Source organism: Phaseolus vulgaris, chromosome 10, assembly GCF_000499845.2.
Source record: "Phaseolus vulgaris cultivar G19833 chromosome 10, P. vulgaris v2.0, whole genome shotgun sequence".
Lineage (NCBI taxonomy): Eukaryota > Viridiplantae > Streptophyta > Magnoliopsida > Fabales > Fabaceae > Phaseolus > Phaseolus vulgaris.
Window position 1 is genome coordinate 4,535,017 of NC_023750.2, and position 23,908 is coordinate 4,558,924.

Sequence of the window (23,908 nt, forward strand, 5' to 3'; positions counted from 1 at the left end):
AGTTAATAAAAAATCAGAACGTTGTAGCATAATTATATTTAACTTGGATTTTATTCCACTAACCATATTTTGAAAAACTCTTTGATATAGAAGATATTCATGCTCTGATTTTTGAAAACTTCACAGCAAATTATTGTTCATACAAACACTTTCCAATATAGTCTTATATATAACTCAATTTGCGCAGATGTATTCAAAAACATTTTAAAACCAATATAGAAAACATTTTTCATTCACTAAATATTTTAAGCACAAGGTATTTAAGATTTTCATGTTTTCTGTGTTACATTCTCAAATATGAAAACTTTCCAAAATCATTTAACCAATAATCTTATTTAAAAAATAATATTTATATGATTTATAAATATCAAATAAGATTTGAAAACATTAGAGCGATGTCACAAAACATTATAACAATGTAAAGATTAAGTATGGATACTTCCTTGACATAGTGGTTCGTCTGACGAGTTGAAGGTACATGTATCATCTTATATGTGCATTCTTCAGTGTTCGTCTGATGGCTTATAAGCAAGTGCTTTGATATCGTTTGTCTTATGTTACCCAAGAAGTTCGTCTGACGAGATCTTCTGATGAGTTCATGAATACTAGGATCGTCTGATATGATCTTCTTATTTACTTTGTCTGATCCATTCCATTCCATTGGTGATTTCTCTATATCGTCTGACACATTTTTTCTTTTTTGGATACTATCTTTATGAGTTCTTGGTTGTTTGTCCAATATTTAGATCGAGACATGATTGTTTGATGGTTTGTTGCTATGAACGAGCACTATTGTCCCATCTAACAATATTTTCTTTTTGTATCGTCTGATGCGTTGATGTTAATGGGTCTTGCTTATCTTCTACATTGTTTTTGTCTACACTTATATTGCACATGAGTGAATTTTGTCATACCACAATACATCTTATAATGTTTGTTATTATCAAAACATATAGACGCTCATATCATCATATCATCTAATGGATATTGGATCGTCTACTGACACAACACATGAGAGTATTGAATGTCTTTCATGTGCTTAAGTTTTAGTTCATTTCCTAGACACTATAGTAAGAGAAATATCTTAATTGTAAATCTTTCATTGTTATGAAGTTACCTATAAAATCAAGGAACTTATTGTTTCATATATGTTTGCATGAGTGTGAACCTTTTAATTAAACAAATTTATTCTTGTACAACTTAGAGAGGCTTTGTGTATTTCTTTAAAGAGACCTTGTGTATTTGTGCTTATACTCATGGAGAGTTTTAGTGGATAGCTTAAAGAGACTTTGTGTATTTTTCCTGAAGAGGTGTTGTATACTTAAATAGTAAAAAGTGACTTTATGTATTTGTTATAAGTCAAAAGTGACAATAATAACACTTGCAATCTCATTTTATTAGGGAAACCCTTTTATTGTTGACATTGGAAAACTAGACGTATCTAAATTGAGAATGAGATTGTATCACTTGTTATTTCCATTTCATTTTTATGTTGTATTTCCATCACTAATTTAATCACTGGATTGCCTTTAAAATTACTCAAGTTTTGTCTTTAAGTTTTGTATCTTTTGAAGTATCTTAGTAGAATTATTCTTCTTTTACTTGACATTTTAGTTCAAGCAAATTGATCTTTTAAGTATCTTATCACTTTTAACATTTAAAAAAGTCACATATGAAAGATAGACAAAGAGAAGTGCAACATTTTAATAAATAAGTAATTATATAATTTTGATTAAATTATTCCTTTGCTCTCTTTATTTATATAATTCATTTAATTTGGTTTGTGTATTTACATAATTTATTTAATTCACTATTTATAGTATTAAAAGTTCTAATTAAGTTCTTCTATTTTAAATTAATACCAATTTAATCCTTTGTAAATAGTTGTTTGTTCAAAGTGACAAGAAAAAAATAAAATTGATGTTAATTTACAAAATGGGAAAGTGAATTGAAAGTTTTAATAGTATAAAATCAAATTAAATAAATTATAAAAATATTAGAATTATAGAAGTAATTTAACTAAGAATTATGCAAAAGTAATAAAAGTGAGAGTTTATTATATTTAATAGTGGATATATATAAAAAAAAAAAAAAAAAACAAGAGGCAAAGCAGAAGAACCTATATACTACTTTCACTGAAAAACCTTTATTTTTTTCTTTGCTTTTTTTTTTGTTTCGATGCTCTCTGTCGCGAAACGGTTTCAGCTTCGGCTTCTGACGACGCCGTTTCTCCTCGGGCAGCTACGGTATGCCCGAACACGGCCAAAGGTGCCGCCGTTGGCGCTGAGGAAGACGGAGGAGCGGTCGGAGTGGTGGGCGGTGGACGGCGAAATGCACGAGATCGGTGATCACGTGCCGCCACGTGAGCGCTTCGTGATCCCCCGAGAAAACATCCCAAACAAGCGCCGCAAGCAGCTCAGAGAACAATTCATGCGCCGAACACGCCTCGTTCTTAAGGAATCCGTTAGTCCTTTACTCTTTCTCTCGATTTTCTGTTATTTATTTATTTGTTTATTTTATAATTATGTTTTGTTTGGGATAATATAGTTTTGTTGAGAAGAATTGTGCAGCATAGGATATAGGCAAGTGTGTTACTCCGTGTAGAGATTAAGACCAAGGTTCTGCTACTTTGTTGTGTTTTAGTCTTTGTAAGATTTTTAGTTCTTACTCAAGGTTTAAAATTGTAGTCTCAGTTCTGGTCGCAATTTTTTCATTGTGGACAGATATTGTGGTTGTGGAGACTTCAAAAGCCTTGATGTTGCGGTCCAAACAGATATTGTTTTAAAATGTAGTTTTAGAGTGTATTTGAGTTTTACTTCCGGAAACTGGTTTGTAGTTTTTGAAATGCTACTAAACAAGGTTGCTAGTTAGTGGAGGGTGGTGCAAGACACAAAGCAGGGGTGGAATCGAGGGAGAGGTTGAATTCAATGAAATTAACTAAAAATGAGAGAAAATCTTTCTTAGCTGTTTCTATTATTTTATTTTCTAAACACTTGTTTTTGTTCTTTTGGATGCAAAGCTTACAGATTTTGGATGAGAGATTGATTTCTAAGGTGTGCGACATTATTTTAGAAAAATAGCTTTTAAAACCAACAGGTGAGAAATGAATCAAACAAACCCTTAGTTTTCTTGTGAAGGATTAAAAACTTGTGCAATGAAATACAAAAGATCACTTCATTTTGTTAAAGGTAGGGACTGAAATTGAATACGTTTTTTTTTATAGGGATTAAAACAGGATATTTTGTTATTTTCCCATACCATCAACATATTTAAACCTAAGGCATTGTTCCCCCATTGTATTTTGTGTTTTTCAGTTTGAATTTTCATAATACATAGTTGCATTACATGGTTATTGGGTTGCTTAATGTGAGTGAAAATGTGATGGATATTATAATTCTGTTGCATTGTTGACTTGGTAGCTGTTGTCAGTTTGTGATTTTTTATGAATAAAAAATGTAAAATTCAAAATCGTGATTGTTGTCTAAAATGCTTGCCTTGTATTGAAAGGAGCATGATCCTTGGTGCAAAAGGTACATGGAACTGTATAATGAACTTAGAGAAAACTGGGAGAGACTTTATTGGGATGAGGGTTACTCTAAAAAGCTTGCTCAGGATCATGCGAACTATGAGTCTGCTGAAGATGATGATAGGGATTTCTCCCCGTACAGGTTTGCCTCCATTGTTGATTCTTTCTTCTTTTTTTTCCTTTTTGCTAAGGCCTATGATCGCTTTTGTCTTGGGAAAATGATATTTTGCTTGTACTGTCTCATGCATGAATTTGATGACTGAACTGGTCATCTTGCTCAGTTATATTCAAACAATTATTCTTTGAAGATTCTGAAGAGTCTCTTTTGTGTTAGCTTTATATTATTATGGTTCTGAATTTTCTGGTTCAAAATTTTGTGCTTGTCACTATTTGGTAGTTGGTTATCATGTAACAACCTTTACACTGAATTTTTTATTTAACAATATTACATAATTTTCCATGGTCGATCAGATTAATGGATGGTGTTTAATATTGGTGTATTCTGCTATATGGCATTTCAGGAGTAGAAGACCTCAGCCTCAGATGGAATATAGTAAGGTACAATGATAAACATAGTATAGAAGTTGCCTTTTTTGTCTTGCTTTTGTGCGTCATGCAATATATATCTTTGATTCTAAGGATATTGTTCCATTAGTGAGCTATGCAGAATAAAGTGCCATCAGAAATAAATTGCATCTTGCTATTCTGTATTACATAAAAAAGGAAATTGTTTTGCCCATATTGAAGTTTTGCCCATAATTAGGCTTTCACTGTTGGAATTTCAACTGAAGAAGCCCTACATGAGAGTTGAGGGATTTTATTTCACATCATCCAAAATGGGAAAGGAATTATATATATTATAAATTTGTTCCTGTTGGTAAGGGTATCTGGTTTTGAAGGAATGATACACAGGCCATTTTTTAGTGTTAACTGGGACAAATTCCCCAGTGATATTAAGGCACAGTAATTATCTTCTGCATCATTTGATTTTCATATTGTTTCTAGTTGACTCTAACTCGTACTCCCATTTTATATCTATTTGTTTGAGATAGCTGTAATCATTAAGACCGAAATGTTGTTTAGTATAATTTTGTGATACCTTCTCTCTGATGATTGGATTCTATTTCAGGACCAGACTTTTGGAAGAAACAGACAACCTGATAACTTGGAGAAAGTTAGCCTTCTTCGGGATAAATTTGAATATGACAGAGAGAGAAGAATGAAAGAGAAAGGTTAGTTTCTAGCTGGTTACACACCATTCTGAAGTCTAGTAATCCCAGTATATAACTTTTCTCAATGAAATATTTTTGTGAATTTTTTTAGAAATGGCCAACTCATTATACAATAGCACTGGTACCTTTTACCTCATCGTGGTGCAGAACCATTTGTTTTCCTGATTTTTTAATGTTGAGCATGTAGCCAGTGAGCTGAGTATACTCTGTATGTGAGTAATTCAGCTAGCTCAGTCTTCAAAATTTAAATGTAATTTAACTATAAATAGGACTGAGAAGAGGTAATTTAACTATCAATAGAAATGACCATGTGATGCGTGAAAATCTCAAGCAAACTATCTTCTGTGTAAGTTGCTTGATCTGTTGGTTGTTAGATTCAACTTGTCAGTATTTTCTCGTTATATATAAAAAAAGTCACTTATCATTTATCACTATCTACATCATTGCAGCATTTGCACCGATGCATGGAGGATCTCTTACTGACTCTCATGATTCTAACCGTTGGAACCAACCGCTAGATACTGATCGATATTTTAGCCAAACAGAAAGGCGTTGAGAGGAGAATAAACTAAATCTGCCTACCATATGGAAAGGGATAGGATAGTTTTTTCTCCCACTGTAACTAGTTCCAGGAATGTTTACAGCTAGGAAAATGGATTTTTTTGGTTTAAAGCTCATGAGGGAGTTGTGTTCTGAACAGAAATATGTAATGTATTAATACACTGACCTTTACTTCTCTTTCTCTCAAAGTTTTGACTCTAACAAGTGTATGGAAAATTGAAAGTAGCATGAAATGAACCTGATGAAATATTTTAGCTGATAAACTCATTTAATCTGTATATATTTTCTTCTTGAACACCTCTTTGTTGGTTAATTGATCAAATGTGCATGCTTCACAATCCTCTTCCTGGTGATGTTGGTGATTATTTACTTTTTATGGTTTAGTCTGCACCTAAAACTTCTATAATTTAGTTATCCAACTTTTTTTCTAATAACTATGTTCGTTCTTGTCTAAGTGATAATAAGAGAGTTTGGTTATTCGTACACCTGATAACAATTTATACAATACTACTCTTTCTCTCATTTTCATTTTCTCTCTTTCTGTTGTTCAAATACTTTTTTTTCACCATAAAATATAGTGTTGGAATTCCCAGCCTATTGACAAGAGTGATCATGGAAGGGATCACTTGGGTTCACTCGAATTTAAGGGTGTTTTTACCTGTATATTAATTTTTTTGAATCACCTTTTATTCATCTTAAAATGAGTTTTTGTGAATCTACTTTTACATTCGGAATCAATAAGAGGTAATCCAAGAAGTTCATGTGATATAGGAAGTTGAGGGCAATTTCTTCCTGCACTTTCATAAATCTTTTCATTCCAAAATTACACTTTCATAAATCTTTTCATTCCAAAATTACTCTTCAGCAAAAGGTGCAGGTTTTTTTTCTTTTTCAAATTGTATAATTTATAGACCTTGTATTCCAAATTCTAAAGTTTGAAATGCATTTTCAAATCTAAAAAATATTTTCCAAACTTTAGAATAATATAAAATTGTATTTTAAATAGTTTAGAATTTTAGAATCCAGAAGAATGGGAAAAAGGAGTATCAACGAAGAAGATGAAGAAAAGGACAATTTTCATTTCATGTCTTCTATGGAGGTGCAGGAATAAAAAGCATGGAGGTGCAGGAAGAAATTGTCAAAGTTGAGTTCGAGTTCAAGAAACCATGTTGGACTGGATTAATGAGATGAAATTTGGCAAATTTTTCTTGCACTTATGAATCTACATCTTATCATCTTTCAAAATTACCCTCTACTCTGAATATGAAAATCCGGAATTCAAAAATCAAAATTTAATCTGGAAAGTAAATTCAAAATGAAAAAAATACATTTCAGAAAATAAAATCTGGAACACAATCTAGAAATGCATTATGGAAAAGAATTTCCAAAATTTATAAATGTGTTTTGGAAATTTAAATCCAGAAACATATTCAAAAAAAGGGGTTTAAAAAGTAATTTTTATCCACACCATCTCATTTAAGGTATTTTTATCATTTTGCAAGAATATTTTTGTCATTTAATAACAAATTGAGTAGAGGTTGCAATTAATATAAGTGAAAAAAAAATTAGTTGTAATTGATACGATACATGAAGAATTTGCCTGAAATTTTAGTAATCCAAATCAATTAGAGCAGGTATTAAATGTGAGACATTCTACACACCCCTTAATTTAATTTTATTTATTTCTTTATTTTCAGATTTAAACTTGAGACAAAATATCTTATATATTTCAATCTTTATAATTTTTTTCTACCATTTTATACTTTTTAAATAACCAATCACTTGAGTCAACTTTACTGCAAATTGAATAAATTTAGTTAATTATTTTGTGTTAAAATATGTTTTAGTTCTTAATTTTGAAATATTGTTTTGTTTTAAAATTAAAAACAATATTTAATCTTACATTTTACGAGAATGTTCTTTTGTCACATTCGATGTTGACATAACAAATGACTTGTATGACAAAAATAATGACGTGAAAATTTACTTCTTTTTTTTTGTTAAAATATATTTTTAAGTCTTTGAATTTAGATTACTTTTTATTTTAACCCTCGAAATTTAAAAGTGATATATTTAGTCTCTCAAATTTAAGTTTGATTTTTATAGTCTAAAATTTTAAAAAAATGATTTTTATAATCCATAAATTAAAATATTTTTAGTTGCCCAAATCTAAAAGTTCTTTTTTAGTCTCCTAAATTTAAATGTGATTTTTAGTTGTCGGATTTGGTAATATTTTAGTTAATAAAGCTGTTAAAATTTTACAAAATAAAAATAAATAATTGGAAAATTCATTGTTAACTTGTTCTCACTCAAAATTAATGAATGATGTCAATTATTTTGTCACACTTTATATGATTCACACCATATTATAAATGTGTAAAAGAGCATATACATTCTAGAATTATTTTTTTCCAAAATAGAAACAACAGAAGTAAATTTTTTGTTTCAACTAGACATTTGTATAAACATGTGAAGTGCATGAGAAATAAAGGAAAGAAAGATAATGTTAAGGCTTTTATGGTGTTGACTAAAGAAGATTAAAGGAGATGAAAAACCTTAGAAGTCTTCATTTTATATATCATATGAAGCTATTGTTGGATCATAGATGAACTTTAATTGGGGAAACGAAAAACTAACTATTTACAAATCCCATTAGGTAGAAAGAAAATGGAAGACATCAAAGCACAAAAAAAAACAACATTGAAGAAGTACAATAGGACATGGAAGAGGACTATGATGCAATTAGGATTGATAAAAAATACTTTTAGACAAGAAAGAGAAAAATATGTTCAAATGTGTGTCAAGAGTCAGATATGTGTTGTTCTAACAAAATTTTATGCGCATGAAGGCTATACAGGACAAACTAACTTATTTACTAAATAATTCAAATGTTACACTTTTAACTTGTTAACTAATCAGTTGAAAAAACTCAATTCTACCTAATTATTTCTTATATTTCTTGTTCTATTCATTTCAACTTAATTTGTTCAAACAAAATAAAAAAAATAAGAGTAAAATTGTCCACTTTCATTAATCTGATGTTAGTTTATATACAAGAGTCTCTTAGATATTCAATCTTAGAAAAACTTCAAAGAGATTCCTAAAACAACTCAAATCAATATTAAAATAAATTTTGATATTTTGCTCCTTAAAGGTAGTTAATGAAACAAATATATCTTCTCTTACATGTCCAACATTTTCAGTTAAAGTTTATCCTGAAAATATGGATATTTACAAAATATATAAAAGTAATAATTTTATCACCTCCTTAAGTTAGTGTAAGTAGATTATGGATGTCCGACTTGACCATTAAAGAATGAAATTTTGATGGTTTAAGTAAAAATGTCAATCAATTGTGTAAGGGTTGAGACATAAGTTGGCTGGTTGTTTCCATCAGTAATCTCATCTTGAACAAAGTGATAATCAACCTTGATATGTTTTGTTTGTTCATGAAATATTAGACTTTTAACAATGTAGAGGGTTGTTTAACAATGACAATAGACATGCATAAGTTCAAAATGTGAGATATCAAGGCACGATAAAAGCCTTTCAACAATTTAAACCCACAAGGTGGATGTCAATGAACAATATTCAACTTCTACAGCCAAGCAATGTTGTAAAATATACAAAGAATCATCTACTCTGTTATGTGTCCTTTGTTAAGTAGATTAGTCTTATTAGACATAATGTTTATTTATTCATGTGCAAGTGTCACTCCATTATAACTAAGTAGGTTCAATTTTGCCTTCATCCATCTCACCCCTTGACTTTTATATTTCATTCAAGATTGCTTTTAGATAGGTTTTTTTTATTCATCATTTGAGACTTTGTCCATTATCTCAATATTTTATTCAAAAATATCAACAATTGCTTCATTATATAAAGATTTCATGCACGTGAGACTGTCACCAACAAAAGGATTATTTTGTGTCAACAAACTTGACATCTCGAAAAAAAATCATTTTGTCTCAAAGTAAAATAGTTTCTAACCTTACAATATAGGTACCTATTCTCGCGGGTTGACTCGAACGGCAGCCTTAGGCCCGCCTGTCTCCTCCTGGAGTCGGACTTCTTTTTAAATTCAAATATAAATTTTTGATATTCATGTTAATTTCATAACCAAACATTATGTGGGTCATCTTGGAGTAATGGTGACCATATGACATGATAAAAAGAGAGAATTCATCCAACACAGCCAATCCAATAAAACAAAAGTAAAATAGTTTCTAACCTTACAATATAGGTATTGATCCCCGTACCTCTCGCATGCTAAGCGAGCGCTCTACCATCTGAGCTACATCCCCATATATTCTTATTTTTGGGCCCTTTGATTTTAAAATGTGGATAAGGCCCTTTCCAGTTTAGGTTTAGTTAGTGGAAAAGGGGGTAAAAAAATATTTGAAGGAGTCTGTCAGACAACCCTGTGACCATCCGAGATGGTGACAACTAGGAACGATCCTCTACAACTAAGATGTATCTAAATCATGAGAGAAGACACACCTGACCGTTAATCACGCTCTGATCACAGGGCCATAGTTCATCCACCAGACTTTAGTTCCTGTCTCCTTAGAACTCAAGGATCTTCTTTAGGTAGAAGAACGCTCCACCTGTAAAGACAAAAGGGCGCCCTAACGGCCGTTTGCACTCTAACACTCAAGTTAGTAAGGGCTAAAGAAACAGTAATGTGTGTAAAGCAGTTTCAGTCTTAGAAACGGCGTACCTTGCTAAGGTTCTTACCACCCTCTTTATAGGTTGTATCTAGGGTTACTTTTGTGATGCTCCCATGTCTTTTAGTGGGCTTAGGGTTCCTGGGAGAATGTCCTTGCACCGCTATTACACAATTTTAGCATAATCTGACGCATAGGACTTCCCTTTTTTGGAGTGCATAGACCTAACAGCATAGCCGCCAGGATACCCACTCATGTACCAGCGCTGCGGCATCATCTGTTTTGTAGGTTCCCTAAGTATTCATGTGTCATGCATGCAGTCTTTCCCTGGAAACCCTAACCCTAACGGGCGTTAGCGCCTCCAAGGAACACTTGCTTGTGTCGTACCCGAATGTACCATACACACCCCATGCATGATCCTCTCGTGACTTAGGTCTTTTCTAGTATCAGGGTGTTAACTTCATGTTAATTCATACTGTTTGTGAGACCCAACTTATGTGGCCCACCATTACTATCAGACCACCGATGTCCGATGTCTTTCTCTCAGACCGATGACCGAGGTCTGGCCTGTACAGTACCTAACAAAAAATATTTTTTACTTGTACTAGTAAACTTAAATCTTTTCTTTCTTGGTTATGAGCATAACAAAGTGATTTAAATACTCTTTTAAGTATTCAATTGAGATTACTTATCCATAAAATACTTTATATAGGATTTTTTCGCTTACATGATATACGTTTTATCAAAGAACCTGCGTTTAAAACACTTTCCCTCAAAATAAAATAAAATGATCACCTTGAAAATACAAAAGCATGAACCACATTTATTGATCTATTTTATTGGTTTATGTACAAGAATTGCGTTCGATATTTACTTCTAGAAAACTCGTAAAAAATTTATAAAACAACCCAAATAAGTATTAAATAATTTTTGGCTAAATCTCACTCATAAAAGATAGTTAATGATATAAATATATTTTTTCTAATTTGTCCAACCATTTCAGTTAAAGTTTAGACCATAACCAAAATTATGGATATGTTTTATAAATGTATAGAAACAATAATTTTATCATATCTAAATTAAATAAGACTACCACCAAAATTGTAACATCCATATATTTTTCCATATTTAATAACCATAATTTCTATAAAATATCAAATTTAATATATAAACATAATACAAATGTTTACAACTCTTTCATATAATGTTTCAAAATATCTTTCTCTTCATAAGACTTTAAGTATTTACATAAAATTAAAATAATTTTTCAAAAGAAAATACAATATTTTCATCATCCACCTTTTCACTAAGAAGCTAGCTCTATCTCCTGTAACATCATTTGCTCCCGTATAAATATACGATCATCACATAATAAAGAAAACAATCACAAAACAAAACAAAGGGTATGCTAGCTATTTTTAAAACTTGTAATATAATAAATATAACTTTATACATCTACATAAAACCATCAATTTTCATGCATTTCACATAACCATCAAATGTCTATCAAAAATTCAAAATTCATCTTTCTCATGTCAGACTTCTACTGACTTACAACACATAGACACTTGACTCTACTTCCGGAAGACTCGTGTATTGAACTTGGCATCCAGAGACCTGTATCTGTCATACTACTCACTGTGAAATCCACATAGTCATGTGCATACTCATCTCAATGTTTCATCATCGCATATGACAGGATGAATCCATTTAATATGCTCTGATAAGTTCTTTCAAACCTCAGACTCAGCCAAAGGGACCTCCTTCGACTCTCACAACTGAATAACTTCATTTATGTGATTCCATTATATCAATAGAGTCAGGATCGTCTCATTCACATGATACTCACAAATCAATACACCCTAATAACAATCTCAACACGATATTTCCTTTCCCAGTCTTAATCACACTTTCACACCATTCAACATTTCATGTAACACATCAATGCACCATTCGATCACATCATATTTTAAACTTTTCTAAACAATCCAAATATCTCAAAATTTACTTAAACATATAATTAAGTTCCTTTAGTCATATTTTTCAATAAGATATAGAATTTTCACTTAAAAATAATATGCAATAATAAACTAGGCTTTCAAAAGAAAAACTAAAAATTTTAAGTTTTTTTCTTTTATAGAGATTCTAGCTTGAGCGAGAATGGGTCTCGCTCAAGCGAAAATTCTCTCGCTTGAGCGAGATTCAACCTGAGAGCACCTAGAACTTCATCCTAGGTCTTGCTTGAGCTAGAATTTACTCACTTGAGCGAGAAGGGATTCGAGTGCACCTCCTTTTCCATTATATTCTCGCTTGAGTGAGAATTATCTCGTCTAAGCGAGATATACAGAAAAAACTGCATAATTTTGCCTAATTTCACCATTCAAAGTCAAACAAAAACAATTTCAACAACTCATCCATTTCAAAAGTAACTTGTACTAATCAACTATACAAATCAACTAAATTTTTCATATTCAAACAAAAACTTCTACCATAAATCATTATATCAAAATCACCATTTTTCACATTTTATTTCAAATAATACCATATTACTCATAAACAATAAATCCTACAGACCAAAATTAGAACTGGTGACCATGTCACCCCATATCCAGATCTTCTAGCCTAGGGTTCTATTGAAAATTTAAACTAGCTTCCCTTACCTGAACTTGAGCATATGCTCCCTAAGAGCTCCAAACTACCAAAAGTTCAAGGGTAGCCTAACCTGCACCACAATGTCCTGATCAAAAGTCTAATTATACCACTAGGACCCTAAGCTAACAGAGATTAACCATGAAGCTAAAAGAGTCACATGCAAAGCCTATGCAGAGACAAACTTAACAAGTTCAAAATTTGACTCATAGAGAAGAGTAAAAATGAACTTACTCTATTAAAGATTCTAATCAGACAGTCTTGTAATATTCACTGTCAGGAGTCTAATGGCAGACTCCGAACGTCAAACTAATAAGCGAGGTAGTCAAAATCTTAGAGAGAATGTAGAGGAAAGGAAAAATGAGTTTTTATAGAGATAGCAGATCTTTTTAAAATGAAACCTCAATAACTGAATTTCTATTTATATACTCTTTTAACTTTAATAATAAAATATTCAAATGTCATTTTAACTGTATCACTTCTACTTTAAGACTATTTTTTTTTTGTCCTTACAAAAATAATTTCACAAAACTCCATTAAAAATTGACTTTTATTTACAACCTCTGTAAATCTTCCTCTAAACAATAATACAACAATACTATTCAATATTTCCAAACAAGTTTCACACTACCAAAACACAATTAAAATCTCAAAACTATCATATTCATATATTTTTGCATTTCTAAAACACAACAATCCAACAATTCACATAATATATATATTCTTTTTATAAAATACTTTATTACGATCAAGTCACGTTTATGCCTTCTAAAACTTTTAGCATATAATTTCATCAAATTTTAAGTAAATTTTCTTACTTGAAATTAAATTTATTCCAACTAAAGTTGACATAAGACATGTTTTCAAACCAGAAACTCAAATTTGTTCATAGAGAACCCTAAACATTAAACTAACAAAGATTCATTATTGTCCATCAAATCACACATGTAAACACAATTTCCTAGACATGCAAATCACCATTACAAGAAAATCATGAAATAATGAAATAATGAACACAATTTCTAGAAACTAAAATAATTAGTTGCTAATTAGAGACTATTTTAGAAACTAAAAAGAAATTTGGTTTCTAAATTAGTTTCTATTATTTTTTATTATTGTTAAATAGTTTCTAAATTGGTATCTAATTACCAACCAAGGTTTTAGAGACTAAATTTAGAAACTAATTAATTGGTATCTAAAACCTTAGTTGCTAATTAGATACCAATTTAGAAACTATTTAACAATAATAGAAAATAATAGAAACTAATTTAGAAACCATTTTTTTTTAGTTTCTAAAATGGTCTCTATTTTAGTTCCTATTGTAACTAATTATTTTGGTATCTAAAAATTGGTTTCTATTTCATAATTTTCTTGTAGTGCACATTATTTTAAATAAAATTTTTAATTATTGGATATTATTACTATAAAAAAATCATTAAATAGAAACTAATTTTAATTATTGGATATTATTACTATAAGAAAATCATTAAATAGAAACTAATTTTAGATACCAAAATAATTAGTTACTATTTGACTAAGTTAGAGACCATTTTATAAATTAAAAAAATTATTGATATCTAAAGTAATTTCTATTATTAATAAAAATTTATAAAATAGTTTATAATAAATTGATATCTAACCATTAATTATCAATATTTTAGGTAATTACTTTATATTCTAAATTAGTCTCTATTAGTCTTTTTAGAGACTAATTTAGAATCTAAAACATTACCTAAAACATAAGTAGCTAATTTAGATACTATTTTACAAATATTTTATAAATTTTTATTAATAATAGAAGTTATGAATATTTTTTAGTTTCTAAAATAGTATATAATTTAATTAATAAAGTGATTAATTATTATTTTTTATCTAAATTTAGTTTTATTTAATGATTTTCTTGTAGTTTATTATTTTCTATCTTAACTTCATTAAAACACTTTCACATCTTGAAAAGATGAATAAATATATTAAAAATATATAAAGAAAGTAAAAAGAAATATCTTAGAAAAAGAAAAAATTTTATGAAATAAAACTTAAGTAATTATTTTTTTGTATTTATAAATTTTTTAACTCAACTAATAAAATATTAAGATTTCATCTTATTTTAAATCACTCATATTTGTAAACAAAATTAACTCGATCATATTATCAACTAATTTATCCATTGATTGTATCAAATACTTTTAATTCAATTAATTAATTTATCAACTAAGAAATGATAAGTCAGTGACATATTAACTATCTACCAAATAACTATTAAAATTTTGCCAAAACAAACCCTAACATGGTACTCAAAATCTAAAATGAACACCCATGAAACCCTTTTTTGTTATGCAATAACTCATGACCTAACAACCTTAACTCCATCATTATTGCAATGTAGCACTTTTCACTGACCCTATTGACTTGTAATATTAAATTCATTGTTGGAGGCTGAGCAACATTGATGGATGTTAAAACAGGTGTTAACTTCATTCGTTTGTGTGAAATTTCTTATTGTATGAAAGACAGAGAGTGGTTGATGAAGAAGATTATGAATATTATAGTCGAAAATAATATTTGTGCAGAGACTTTATTGGAGAATTTTGTACTGTACTGAGGAGTGGCACAGCAAAGGTTGGACTCACTCAGACGTCAACACAAAAAACAGAGATGGTCACATGTGACTGCACAAAGCACAATGAAGAAGAGCATGGGTGCGCGTGCATGGTGCTGAAAAGGTTAACTCATTCACGAGGAATAGGGTGGGTGGCCATCCAAATTAGGGTTTCATACCTTCAACTTTCATTCATCTCTTTATGGTCAAATAAATTGGGAGTTAATAGGGTTGATTGAGTTTATATTTTTTATGTTGAGATATAGATATAATGTTAATTTATACTATTATGTAAAAATTATAAGAAAATTATGAAATAAATAAAAAGTAATTAGTTGTTATAGTGATTAAATTAGAGATTATTTTAGAGATTAAAATTTTTTGTTTCTAAATTAGTTTATATTAGTGTTAAATGATTTTTATATTGTTATCTAATTAATAACTAAGGTTTTTGCTACCAAATGTATAAACTAAATAATTGGTAGTTAAAATCTTGGTAGCTAATTAGATACCAATTTAGAAACCATTTACCAATAATAGAAACTAATTTAGAAACCATTTTTTTTTAGTTTCTAAAATGATCTCTAATTTAGTTACTATAGCAACTAATTATTTTTGGTATCTAAAATTGGTTTCTATTTCATGTTTTTCTTGTAGTGAATGTTGATTTAGATTTAAAGTTTATTTCTTAAGATAATATCATATTCATTTAGAGCATATTTTAACGAGAGTTTATGTTGAGTTTATTGTACTATACATTATCAGGTCGTTATTGGACCATCTATAAATACTTAGTCTCACACACGAGTTAGCAACTTGGACGTGACAGTGTTGGAGATCTCGCCTCAACTAGAAATAAAACAAATTCATACTATATAAGTGTTTATAAATCTTACTTTACAGATCGATTTTGTAAAGTTAAATTATACTTCACTCAATCATATAAAATTCAATTATAATTATGTTGGATTAAGTTGATCATACAAAAAATATTATCTTTTAAAAATATTTTTAAATAAATATTCTTAATAAAAAAATTGCTATAAAAATTATACTTTTAGGTAATTGAATTAAGTTTATAGAGTTTAAAATTGATAAATATATTATTTAAGATAATTTTAAGATGGTGAAATTAAAAAATTTCAACCCAACTCGATGGATAAAAATATAATTTTCTTGAATTAGGGTAAGTCATACCTAATATTATAAGCTTAAAATGTAGATATAATGGAATAATTTCATTAAAATATACTGACATGAGATAAAATTTAAGATATTTAATTTTAAAAAGATCATATATAGTGAGAATAATAATATGACATAAGATAACATGATAAATGTGAAACCATTAATATAGAGATGTAAAAAAATACCCAGCATAGACATTTACACGTGATCATATTGAATTCATAAAGTTATTATCATGTGATTATTTATTTTATAACGAACGGAAAAAATGATTCTATTAAAAATGAATACAAGTTCAAAATATTCAATTAAGAAAAAACAATGTAATAAAAGTTATCAATTAATTCAATAACCTAAAGCCAATTGAACCTGAATATAACAGTTGCTTGGTTAAAGGGAAGAATAAAAACAAAAATGATGAAATTAAATGAGTTTGTTTAGTAAAATCAATATATAAAAAGAAAAAAAGGGTAAGAATAAGTGAATTTGATTATTACTTTTATTTCAACTTCATTTATTTTTTTTCATTTTTATTGAATTAAATACTTTTACATTAGGAATTATTCTTGTTTGCTTGTGCTCAAGATAGCAACAAAAAAAGACACCTTATTTAATTTTTAAAACAAAAGCAAATTAGTAATTATATAAATGATTAGTAATTACTTCTTACTGCTTTGCTGCTGAATGAAAAAAAAAATTAATCTAATTAAATTTTTGGATTTAATTATTTTTTTTTGTCTACAAGAAAATTATGAAATAGAAACCAATTTTAGAGACAAAAAATAATTAGTTGTATAGTGACTAAATTAAAAACCATTTTAGAAACTAAAAATACTTTTAATTTCTAAACTAGTTTCTATTATTGTTAAATGATTTCTAAATTGGAAGTTGAATAATTGGTAGTTAAAATCTTGGTACCTAATTAGATACCAATTTAAAAAATATTTAACAATAACAAAAATTTATTTAAAAAAAAAATTAATCTCTAAAATAATATCTAATTCAATCACTATAACAATTTCTATTTCATAATTTTCATTATTAACATCATATATTCAAGAATATTTTTTAATTTTTCTTTGGTGTGTTTTTTTTTATATTATATTATTTTACATGTCATTACACTTAATATCTAACATGAATTTTATAAAAAAAAAATGAATAAATTGTTCTCTAAATTTAATTAATAAAAAATTTGAGGGGTAGCCCAGAAGCAACCAGCTTTAACCTTTAGTCCTTTTCTGATGCATTGGAAGACACATTTGAGCAGCAACAAAATAGGGCAAAAGCAGCACAGCTACCTCTGATTAAAGTTTATGCCACAGTTTTTAAATATTCAATCCAAACAAAAGTGGAATACAAATACACTTCAGTACTTGCTGCACTTTCATACATTCTTGGATTCCAATCAACTTCTTACACCTTTTAACATCATTTTTTACTTTCATTCTAGTACTACTTTTTATATTTATCATTCTTAAATTTAATTTAATAATATTTTTTTACTCTTCCTTTAATTTCAATGAAACATATAAATGAGATTTAAAAAATAAATTAAATACAACAAGTAAAATAAAAAATAGTAAACATCAACTTTAATTTAGAATATCATTATTCCACCATGTTTTTATATTTTATTGATGAGAATTTGTGCGTTTGAAATGAAGTCCATTTTGGTGTTTCTTTATATTAATAAATAAATTTTTGGTTAGGTTAAAGTTGACTTTTGAGTGTTCTGCTTTATGTCTAGATATTTTTATTATAAAAAATACGCTAATAAAATTGGTGTATTCAGAATAGTTTTCTTTTTACATAAAATCAAATACATTAAAAAAAATTATAAAAATCACGTGTATTTCAAAATGGTTTTTTGAAGAAAAAAACATAAAATAATGAGCATTTAATATGATCCATGTCTTTGTGAAGTAGATAACATGTACTTTGAGAAATTCTAACACCAAGTTTTTTTAAATATACACTCTCTTATTTGTTTAAATTAATTAATTAAAATTAAATGAAATATAAAGCCTACCAAATTTTAATTAATTTCTGTTAGTTAAAAATATGTTGCTATTAATTTCATGCATGGTAGAACACTTTTGTTTCAATTTTTAGGTCTAACACAGGTAAAAAGGCTACTCTATAAAGTATTGAATCTGTTGCATGCTTGAAGAAAAAAGCTTGACACATAAAATAGATTAAATTCTTAAAAACAAGAACATGCAAATAATTAATATTTTGAATTAAAAAATTGCCTCCTTTAAAATTCTTTATGAGTACCCTTTTTCTGTGACTTTGTCTTGGGATACTACACAGAACCAAACAAAACCATAAACATATAACACTTATCTTCTTTCCCTTTCAATTTTCACCTTACTCATTGTTTCTCACACCCTTACCTCTTTGTCCCTCTGCTTTCAACTGTGAAACTTCTTTATCTCCCTTCTCTTCTTTTTACCACCACCACCTCACTTTGCATTAATTCATTCTCCATACCCTGTCAACTTCACTTTTTCCACCCCTCTCTCTCACATCACACATTCTCCTCTTTTTAAATCCTCCTCCTCCAACTTGGACACCAACAACCATAAGCCTATTTCCTTCTTCAATCACTCACTTGCCAAACACTTTCTCTAGCTGCAATGGAAGTAAGTCATAATAAGTCTTTGTATTGTTGCTGTTCTTGTTCTACTCGTCTTTTGTTATGCTACTTGCTTATTCAACTTTCATGTTTGAGTTATTGGTAATTTTGTGTTTATATTAGTCCCACATGGTGTATGTTTTGATTAGAGTTCTTAAACTTGAGGTTAAATATATGAACACTGAGTTTTTCAGAAGCAATATGAACACTGAATTTAAGGTTTGACTTGAATATGAAAACTGAGTTTTTAGGCAACGTGTTAATGTTTTTTAAGGGTAATCAACAATATGGAACTGAAGTGATTCTCTGAACTGATTAGAAAAAACACCCAAGTCAGAAAATCAAACGAAGTCTTGTCTTTTGTTATGCTACTTGTTTATTTAACCATGATGTTTTTTGGTTACTGGTGCTGTCAACATAACTCATGCAAGTGACTAAACCTTTATATATAAAATTTTAGAAAACTGTCACTATTTTTTTTTGTGATACAAAGAAATAGAGGTTTCTGTGTTTAGAATTTGTTGGTAATGTGTTGATTTCTTGTGTAGGAATATTACTACAAGAGGCATCATGTGCCAGCATTTGGGAGCTGGGATTGGAATGATAATCTTCCCTTCACTCAGTGCTTTGAGTCTGCAAGACAAGCTGGTTTGTTAAGATATAGTTATTCTGAGTCTGAAGATAGAGACCTTTATGTCACTGGGGACTTGTATGAGAATGATGTTGTCACACCTGCTATGATCGTTGTTCCTCGTAGAAGGGTATGCTTCTATGTGCTTTTTCTGAATTTTTCCTTAGTGTTTTTTTTCTTAGGATAAACTTCTTAGATCAAACTTCTTAGTGAGTCATGCATGAGTTTTGATTTTAGTTATGTTTCTTCTTCACTCTGTGTTGGTTTAGCACAACTTGCTTCTTATTAGCTGAAAGAGAAATGAAAATTCCTTGGACAGAAACAAGAGTTTTTTTTTTCTGCTGGAATAAGTTAATCATTACTTGTATGAGTCATTCACGTTAATAGGCGATTATTAAAGTGATTAAAGTGACACTCAAGTATTGTTCTATAATTAACCCTGTGTGCACAATATTATAGGCATTAATCAACTTAACCCCATTAACAAGGTTCATGTCTTTTGAGCATTTTTTTATGTTATCTTGTGTTAGGTTGTGCTTAATCATGATAAAGTGTGTTCTATTTTCAATTTTGTAAAACGCAGTTTGGTGCATCAAAAGAAGGTGAAAATTAATGACTAGAAGACGAAGTTCCAATGTTCCATGCATATCCTTAGTCATCCATATCCTAGAGTTAGATCATGAGTGTTGTGTCTTCTTCTTTTCTCTATGAAATTTCTTTATACTTTATAGAGACACTTTATAGTGGGCCCTACTATATTGAATGACATTCATGATTCATGCCACAGGGTGAGAAATTATTAAAACATAAACTTTTTCAAGAGCACACAGAGTGCTGTAGAAGTTGTGTATCTGTCAATGATTAACAGTTTTATATTAGCATTTTTACAATAAAGTATGATTATAAAGGACTTAGTGCAATAGGTGCAACTTTAGGCTTTATTGTCCATGTAAATTGGTCACTGAAAACACAGACAATGGGATCCATTGGTGTCATGCCAAGGTAGTAAAGTAATCAAAGTTGAAATTTTCAATGTAATGATGAGTAATGAATTATACAATGCTGGGTAAACATTCATGTCTAACATGTAACTTGAAAGGTAGCTTTTTTCTGTGATGGGGTTCTTAATCTGTTGCTGACAATGTAGGAAAAGGGACGTTGCCAGCATGAAAAAGAAGCAAAAAAGCAGAATTGGGTGAGTAATGTGAAGGAGCTACCTAGCCCAACTAGTCCAATTGCAAGACCAAAACCAAAACCTGTGGATGAAGACTTGTACAAGATCTCACCAGAGCTACTTTATGCCAAAACTAGGAAGGTCTTAATTCTTTAACTTCCACACATTACCCCCCTTTTAACTTTTTTTCTCCACTAACCTTACATTTTGGTTGAGCTTTATCTTTCATAATAATGTCAAATTCATTGCATATTCAAAACCTTTTCTTTTTGCATCTTTAGCTAAAGTTTTGACAAATTTCCTTTTGTAACTGTTGTTTTACCTTTTGCTTTTGTTGAATGCAGAAGTGAGGGTTGTGCTTCTTGTCCACTAAGCTCACATTTTTGTTGAGCTTTACTTTCATAATGTCAATAATTCATTGCATATTCAAACCTTTTCCTTTTGCATCTTTAGCAAAAGTTTTAACAAACTTCCTTTTCTAATTTTTATTTTATTGTATCTTCTGCTTTTTCTGAATGCACAAAAGAGGGTTGTGTTGTGGTTTTCTCCACTAAGCTCACACTTTTGTTCATTCATAGTGTCAAACATTCAATCTCAAATCTTTTCCTTTTGCATCTTTAACCAAAGTGTTGACAAATTTCCTTTTCCTCTAATTGTTATCTTACCTTGTCCTTTTGTTGAATGCAGAAGAGAGGACTGTGTTTCTTTCCAAGCTGTTTGATACCAACATGCATTGCCTGAGATTCAAGGAAACTTGAGGAGCCAATGTACATACAAGTGAAATAGAGAACAGATACTTATTTGGATGATATTTATTCCAAAAGGGACCAAGAAGATTTCATCATTATATATATATAGTCACGTGATTATTGTGGCAAGGTCTTTGTTGTTTAATTATTCTTTGGACTTTTTACCGTTTGGTTTTTGTTGGGGTGTTTTAGTTTGTCTTTTTCTATGTACTTTTGGGTGAAATCATTGATAGGACTTGAACTTTGGTTGTAAAAGCTCTGAACCAGAAGTTTAAAGATTTTTTTTTTTGTTCCTGTCAGAGTTATGAGAAATGCCAATGCCCCACACTGAAATTGAAGTTTTGTACCTAAAAATGGAATTTGATCTTGTTATATGATTAGTGTATATGTTTATGTAAGTAATGTATATTAATCTTAGCTTCTTTATGGAATTTTTCACTGTATTAAATCATAAATTAATCTCAGTTATGATTAATTATTATTAGTAATTTTATGAATTTAAGAATTATAATGTTTTTATTAAAATTATTTAGAAATGAAATAATATATAAGAGACAAGACTATTTTAATGATTTGTTCTTTTGGGTCATTTTATCTAACTTAGACATGCATACATCAAAAGTAGGGCCATTATTTTTTTCTGCACCATAGTTTTTATATGCATCTTCATAAATTTTAAAATTCAGAAGTTTGTCTTTCTTGTATTAAATGGTAAGAGAGTGACTGTTGATTTTATTGATATGTTTGTGATTTCTTTAAGCGTTTGTATACACTTTATGTTTGTGGTGATACTTGATGGTGATGTTTTGAAGTGTAAATGAATAAAGATATTGAAGGAATGAAATGTAAATTTGTGGTTTCGTTTTGTAGTTTTTATCTAGTTAATGATTTTAAATATAATTTTGTGTAATTTAAGATTTTTTAATCTTGAATTTGGAACTTTATATACAAAATATCCTGTTAGTTCTAAATTTTTAATTTGAAATTTAAGATTATTTTTTAGAAATTAAGATTGGCTTACAATTTGTACAATTTAAAATATATTTGAAAAATTTACATCTATTTTGAATTTTATAATCTAGAAGTTAAATTTGACTTTCAGATTGTACAATCTGAAATGCATTTGATATTTGAAACTGTATTTCGAATTGCATAATATAGAACTTAAATTTGTATTCCCAGATTATGCAAATCAAAATATATTTCGAAATTTCAAATGTATTTCAAATTGCTCAATCCAGAAGTCATATTTGTATTCCAAATTGAATAATCCAAAAGTCAAACTTGTGCAACATTTTAAAGTTTTTTCTTAACTTTTTTAAGTTCATACTTATAAAGTGTAATTGTACAACAACATCAAGTATTACATTATTACTCCTACCGTTATTTCGCCAATGATTATGGAATATAGAAATGAAATCTGAATTTTGGAGGAAAATATAAGATGCAGTTGATAAGTTGTCTGACATGTATGAACTTGATATTGTGAAATTTGAGGCAATAGAAGGTGAATTGGTTGGAGAATATTGTGTTCAACCTTTTAGAACATATGAGGTAAGGCAAATTTGTTATTGTTGAACCAAGTGGTGTTCAAGCTTTGAAGAATCCAAACCCTTTGAAGGATGTTGAAGCCTTGGTTGTGCTTGCTGTTGCTGTGCTGGTTTAGTCTAGTTCTGGGGTAGTTTGAATGTTGTAATCCACCCTTTGATCGAATCTAAAGCATAGGCATTCTCAATCTTTGGGAAATTAAAATGTTTTCAAACTAAGTTAAAACAACCGATTGTTTTGTCGAAACAACCGATTGTTTACACTTAGATGTTTTGAGAAAAGATTTGAAAACTGTTTTTCAAATGGTTAAGCTGTTAAAACCAAAACAACCGATTGATTCGAGGAAACAACCGATTGTTTGTTTTGGGACCATAACAGAAAAACTGTTTTATCTTTGATTGAGCTTTAAATGATTTAACTGCTTACGCTCCAGTCATTAAATGCTTTGACCAATCTTTTAATGCAATTTAAGAGTTTGTTAAGATTTGATAACAAACAAGATCTTTGAATATATTCAGAAAAACAGATTTGTAAAAACAAGATTTTTTAATAGAGTTTTCTGAGTTTTTCAAAGAGCTGAGATTGCTGAAAGTTTAGGGTTATCAAAAATGAAACAAAAATGATTATAAGTTAGTGTAACTATTACAAGAAAATGTGATTGTCTATTTACATTATGGGGAAAATCAGTTCACAATGGAGGAGGGAGAGTTTTGAAGGTAATATGTGGGAGTCATAATCATGAA

General features: G+C 29.2%; 2 protein-coding genes and 1 non-coding gene across 3 annotated transcripts; 2 read left to right on the top strand and 1 right to left on the bottom strand.

Annotated features, from left to right (window-relative positions):
- The first annotated feature begins 2,093 nt into the window (after positions 1 to 2,093).
- LOC137819038 (uncharacterized) lies at positions 2,094 to 5,582 on the top strand. Its single transcript, XM_068622752.1, has 5 exons — positions 2,094 to 2,463; positions 3,508 to 3,668; positions 4,048 to 4,084; positions 4,656 to 4,758; positions 5,208 to 5,582. Exons 1-5 carry the CDS (start codon positions 2,179 to 2,181, stop codon positions 5,312 to 5,314), a joined length of 693 nt encoding a protein of 230 aa, XP_068478853.1. The 5' UTR covers positions 2,094 to 2,178; the 3' UTR covers positions 5,315 to 5,582.
- Positions 5,583 to 9,724: 4,142 nt separating this feature from the next.
- On the bottom strand, positions 9,725 to 9,914 carry LOC137819932 (small nucleolar RNA U3). The gene has a single exon (XR_011082492.1). It is a non-coding gene; the product is annotated as a small nucleolar RNA U3 (small nucleolar RNA).
- An 8,810-nt stretch (positions 9,915 to 18,724) lies between these two features.
- LOC137819207 (uncharacterized) lies at positions 18,725 to 21,971 on the top strand. The gene is made up of 4 exons (XM_068622985.1): positions 18,725 to 19,070; positions 19,612 to 19,824; positions 20,842 to 21,009; positions 21,556 to 21,971. The coding sequence occupies exons 1-4, from the start codon at positions 19,065 to 19,067 to the stop codon at positions 21,607 to 21,609; spliced, it is 441 nt and encodes a 146-aa protein (XP_068479086.1). The 5' UTR covers positions 18,725 to 19,064; the 3' UTR covers positions 21,610 to 21,971.
- The last annotated feature ends 1,937 nt before the right edge of the window (positions 21,972 to 23,908 follow it).

What these genes read in the sequence shown, in the direction of transcription:
- LOC137819207 (XM_068622985.1), top strand. An exon ending in TCGTTGTTCCTCGTAGAAGG is followed by an intron (nt 19,825 to 20,841) that starts GTATGCTTCTAT and finishes CTGACAATGTAG; the next exon opens with GAAAAGGGACGTTGCCAGCA. An exon ending in TTTATGCCAAAACTAGGAAG is followed by an intron (nt 21,010 to 21,555) that starts GTCTTAATTCTT and finishes TGTTGAATGCAG; the next exon opens with AAGAGAGGACTGTGTTTCTT.
- LOC137819038 (XM_068622752.1), top strand. Translation starts at nt 2,179, where the DNA reads ATGCTCTCTGTCGCGAAACGGTTTCAGCTTCGGCTTCTGACGACGCCG. An exon ending in GCCTCGTTCTTAAGGAATCC is followed by an intron (nt 2,464 to 3,507) that starts GTTAGTCCTTTA and finishes TTGTATTGAAAG; the next exon opens with GAGCATGATCCTTGGTGCAA. An exon ending in CTCAGATGGAATATAGTAAG is followed by an intron (nt 4,085 to 4,655) that starts GTACAATGATAA and finishes ATTCTATTTCAG; the next exon opens with GACCAGACTTTTGGAAGAAA.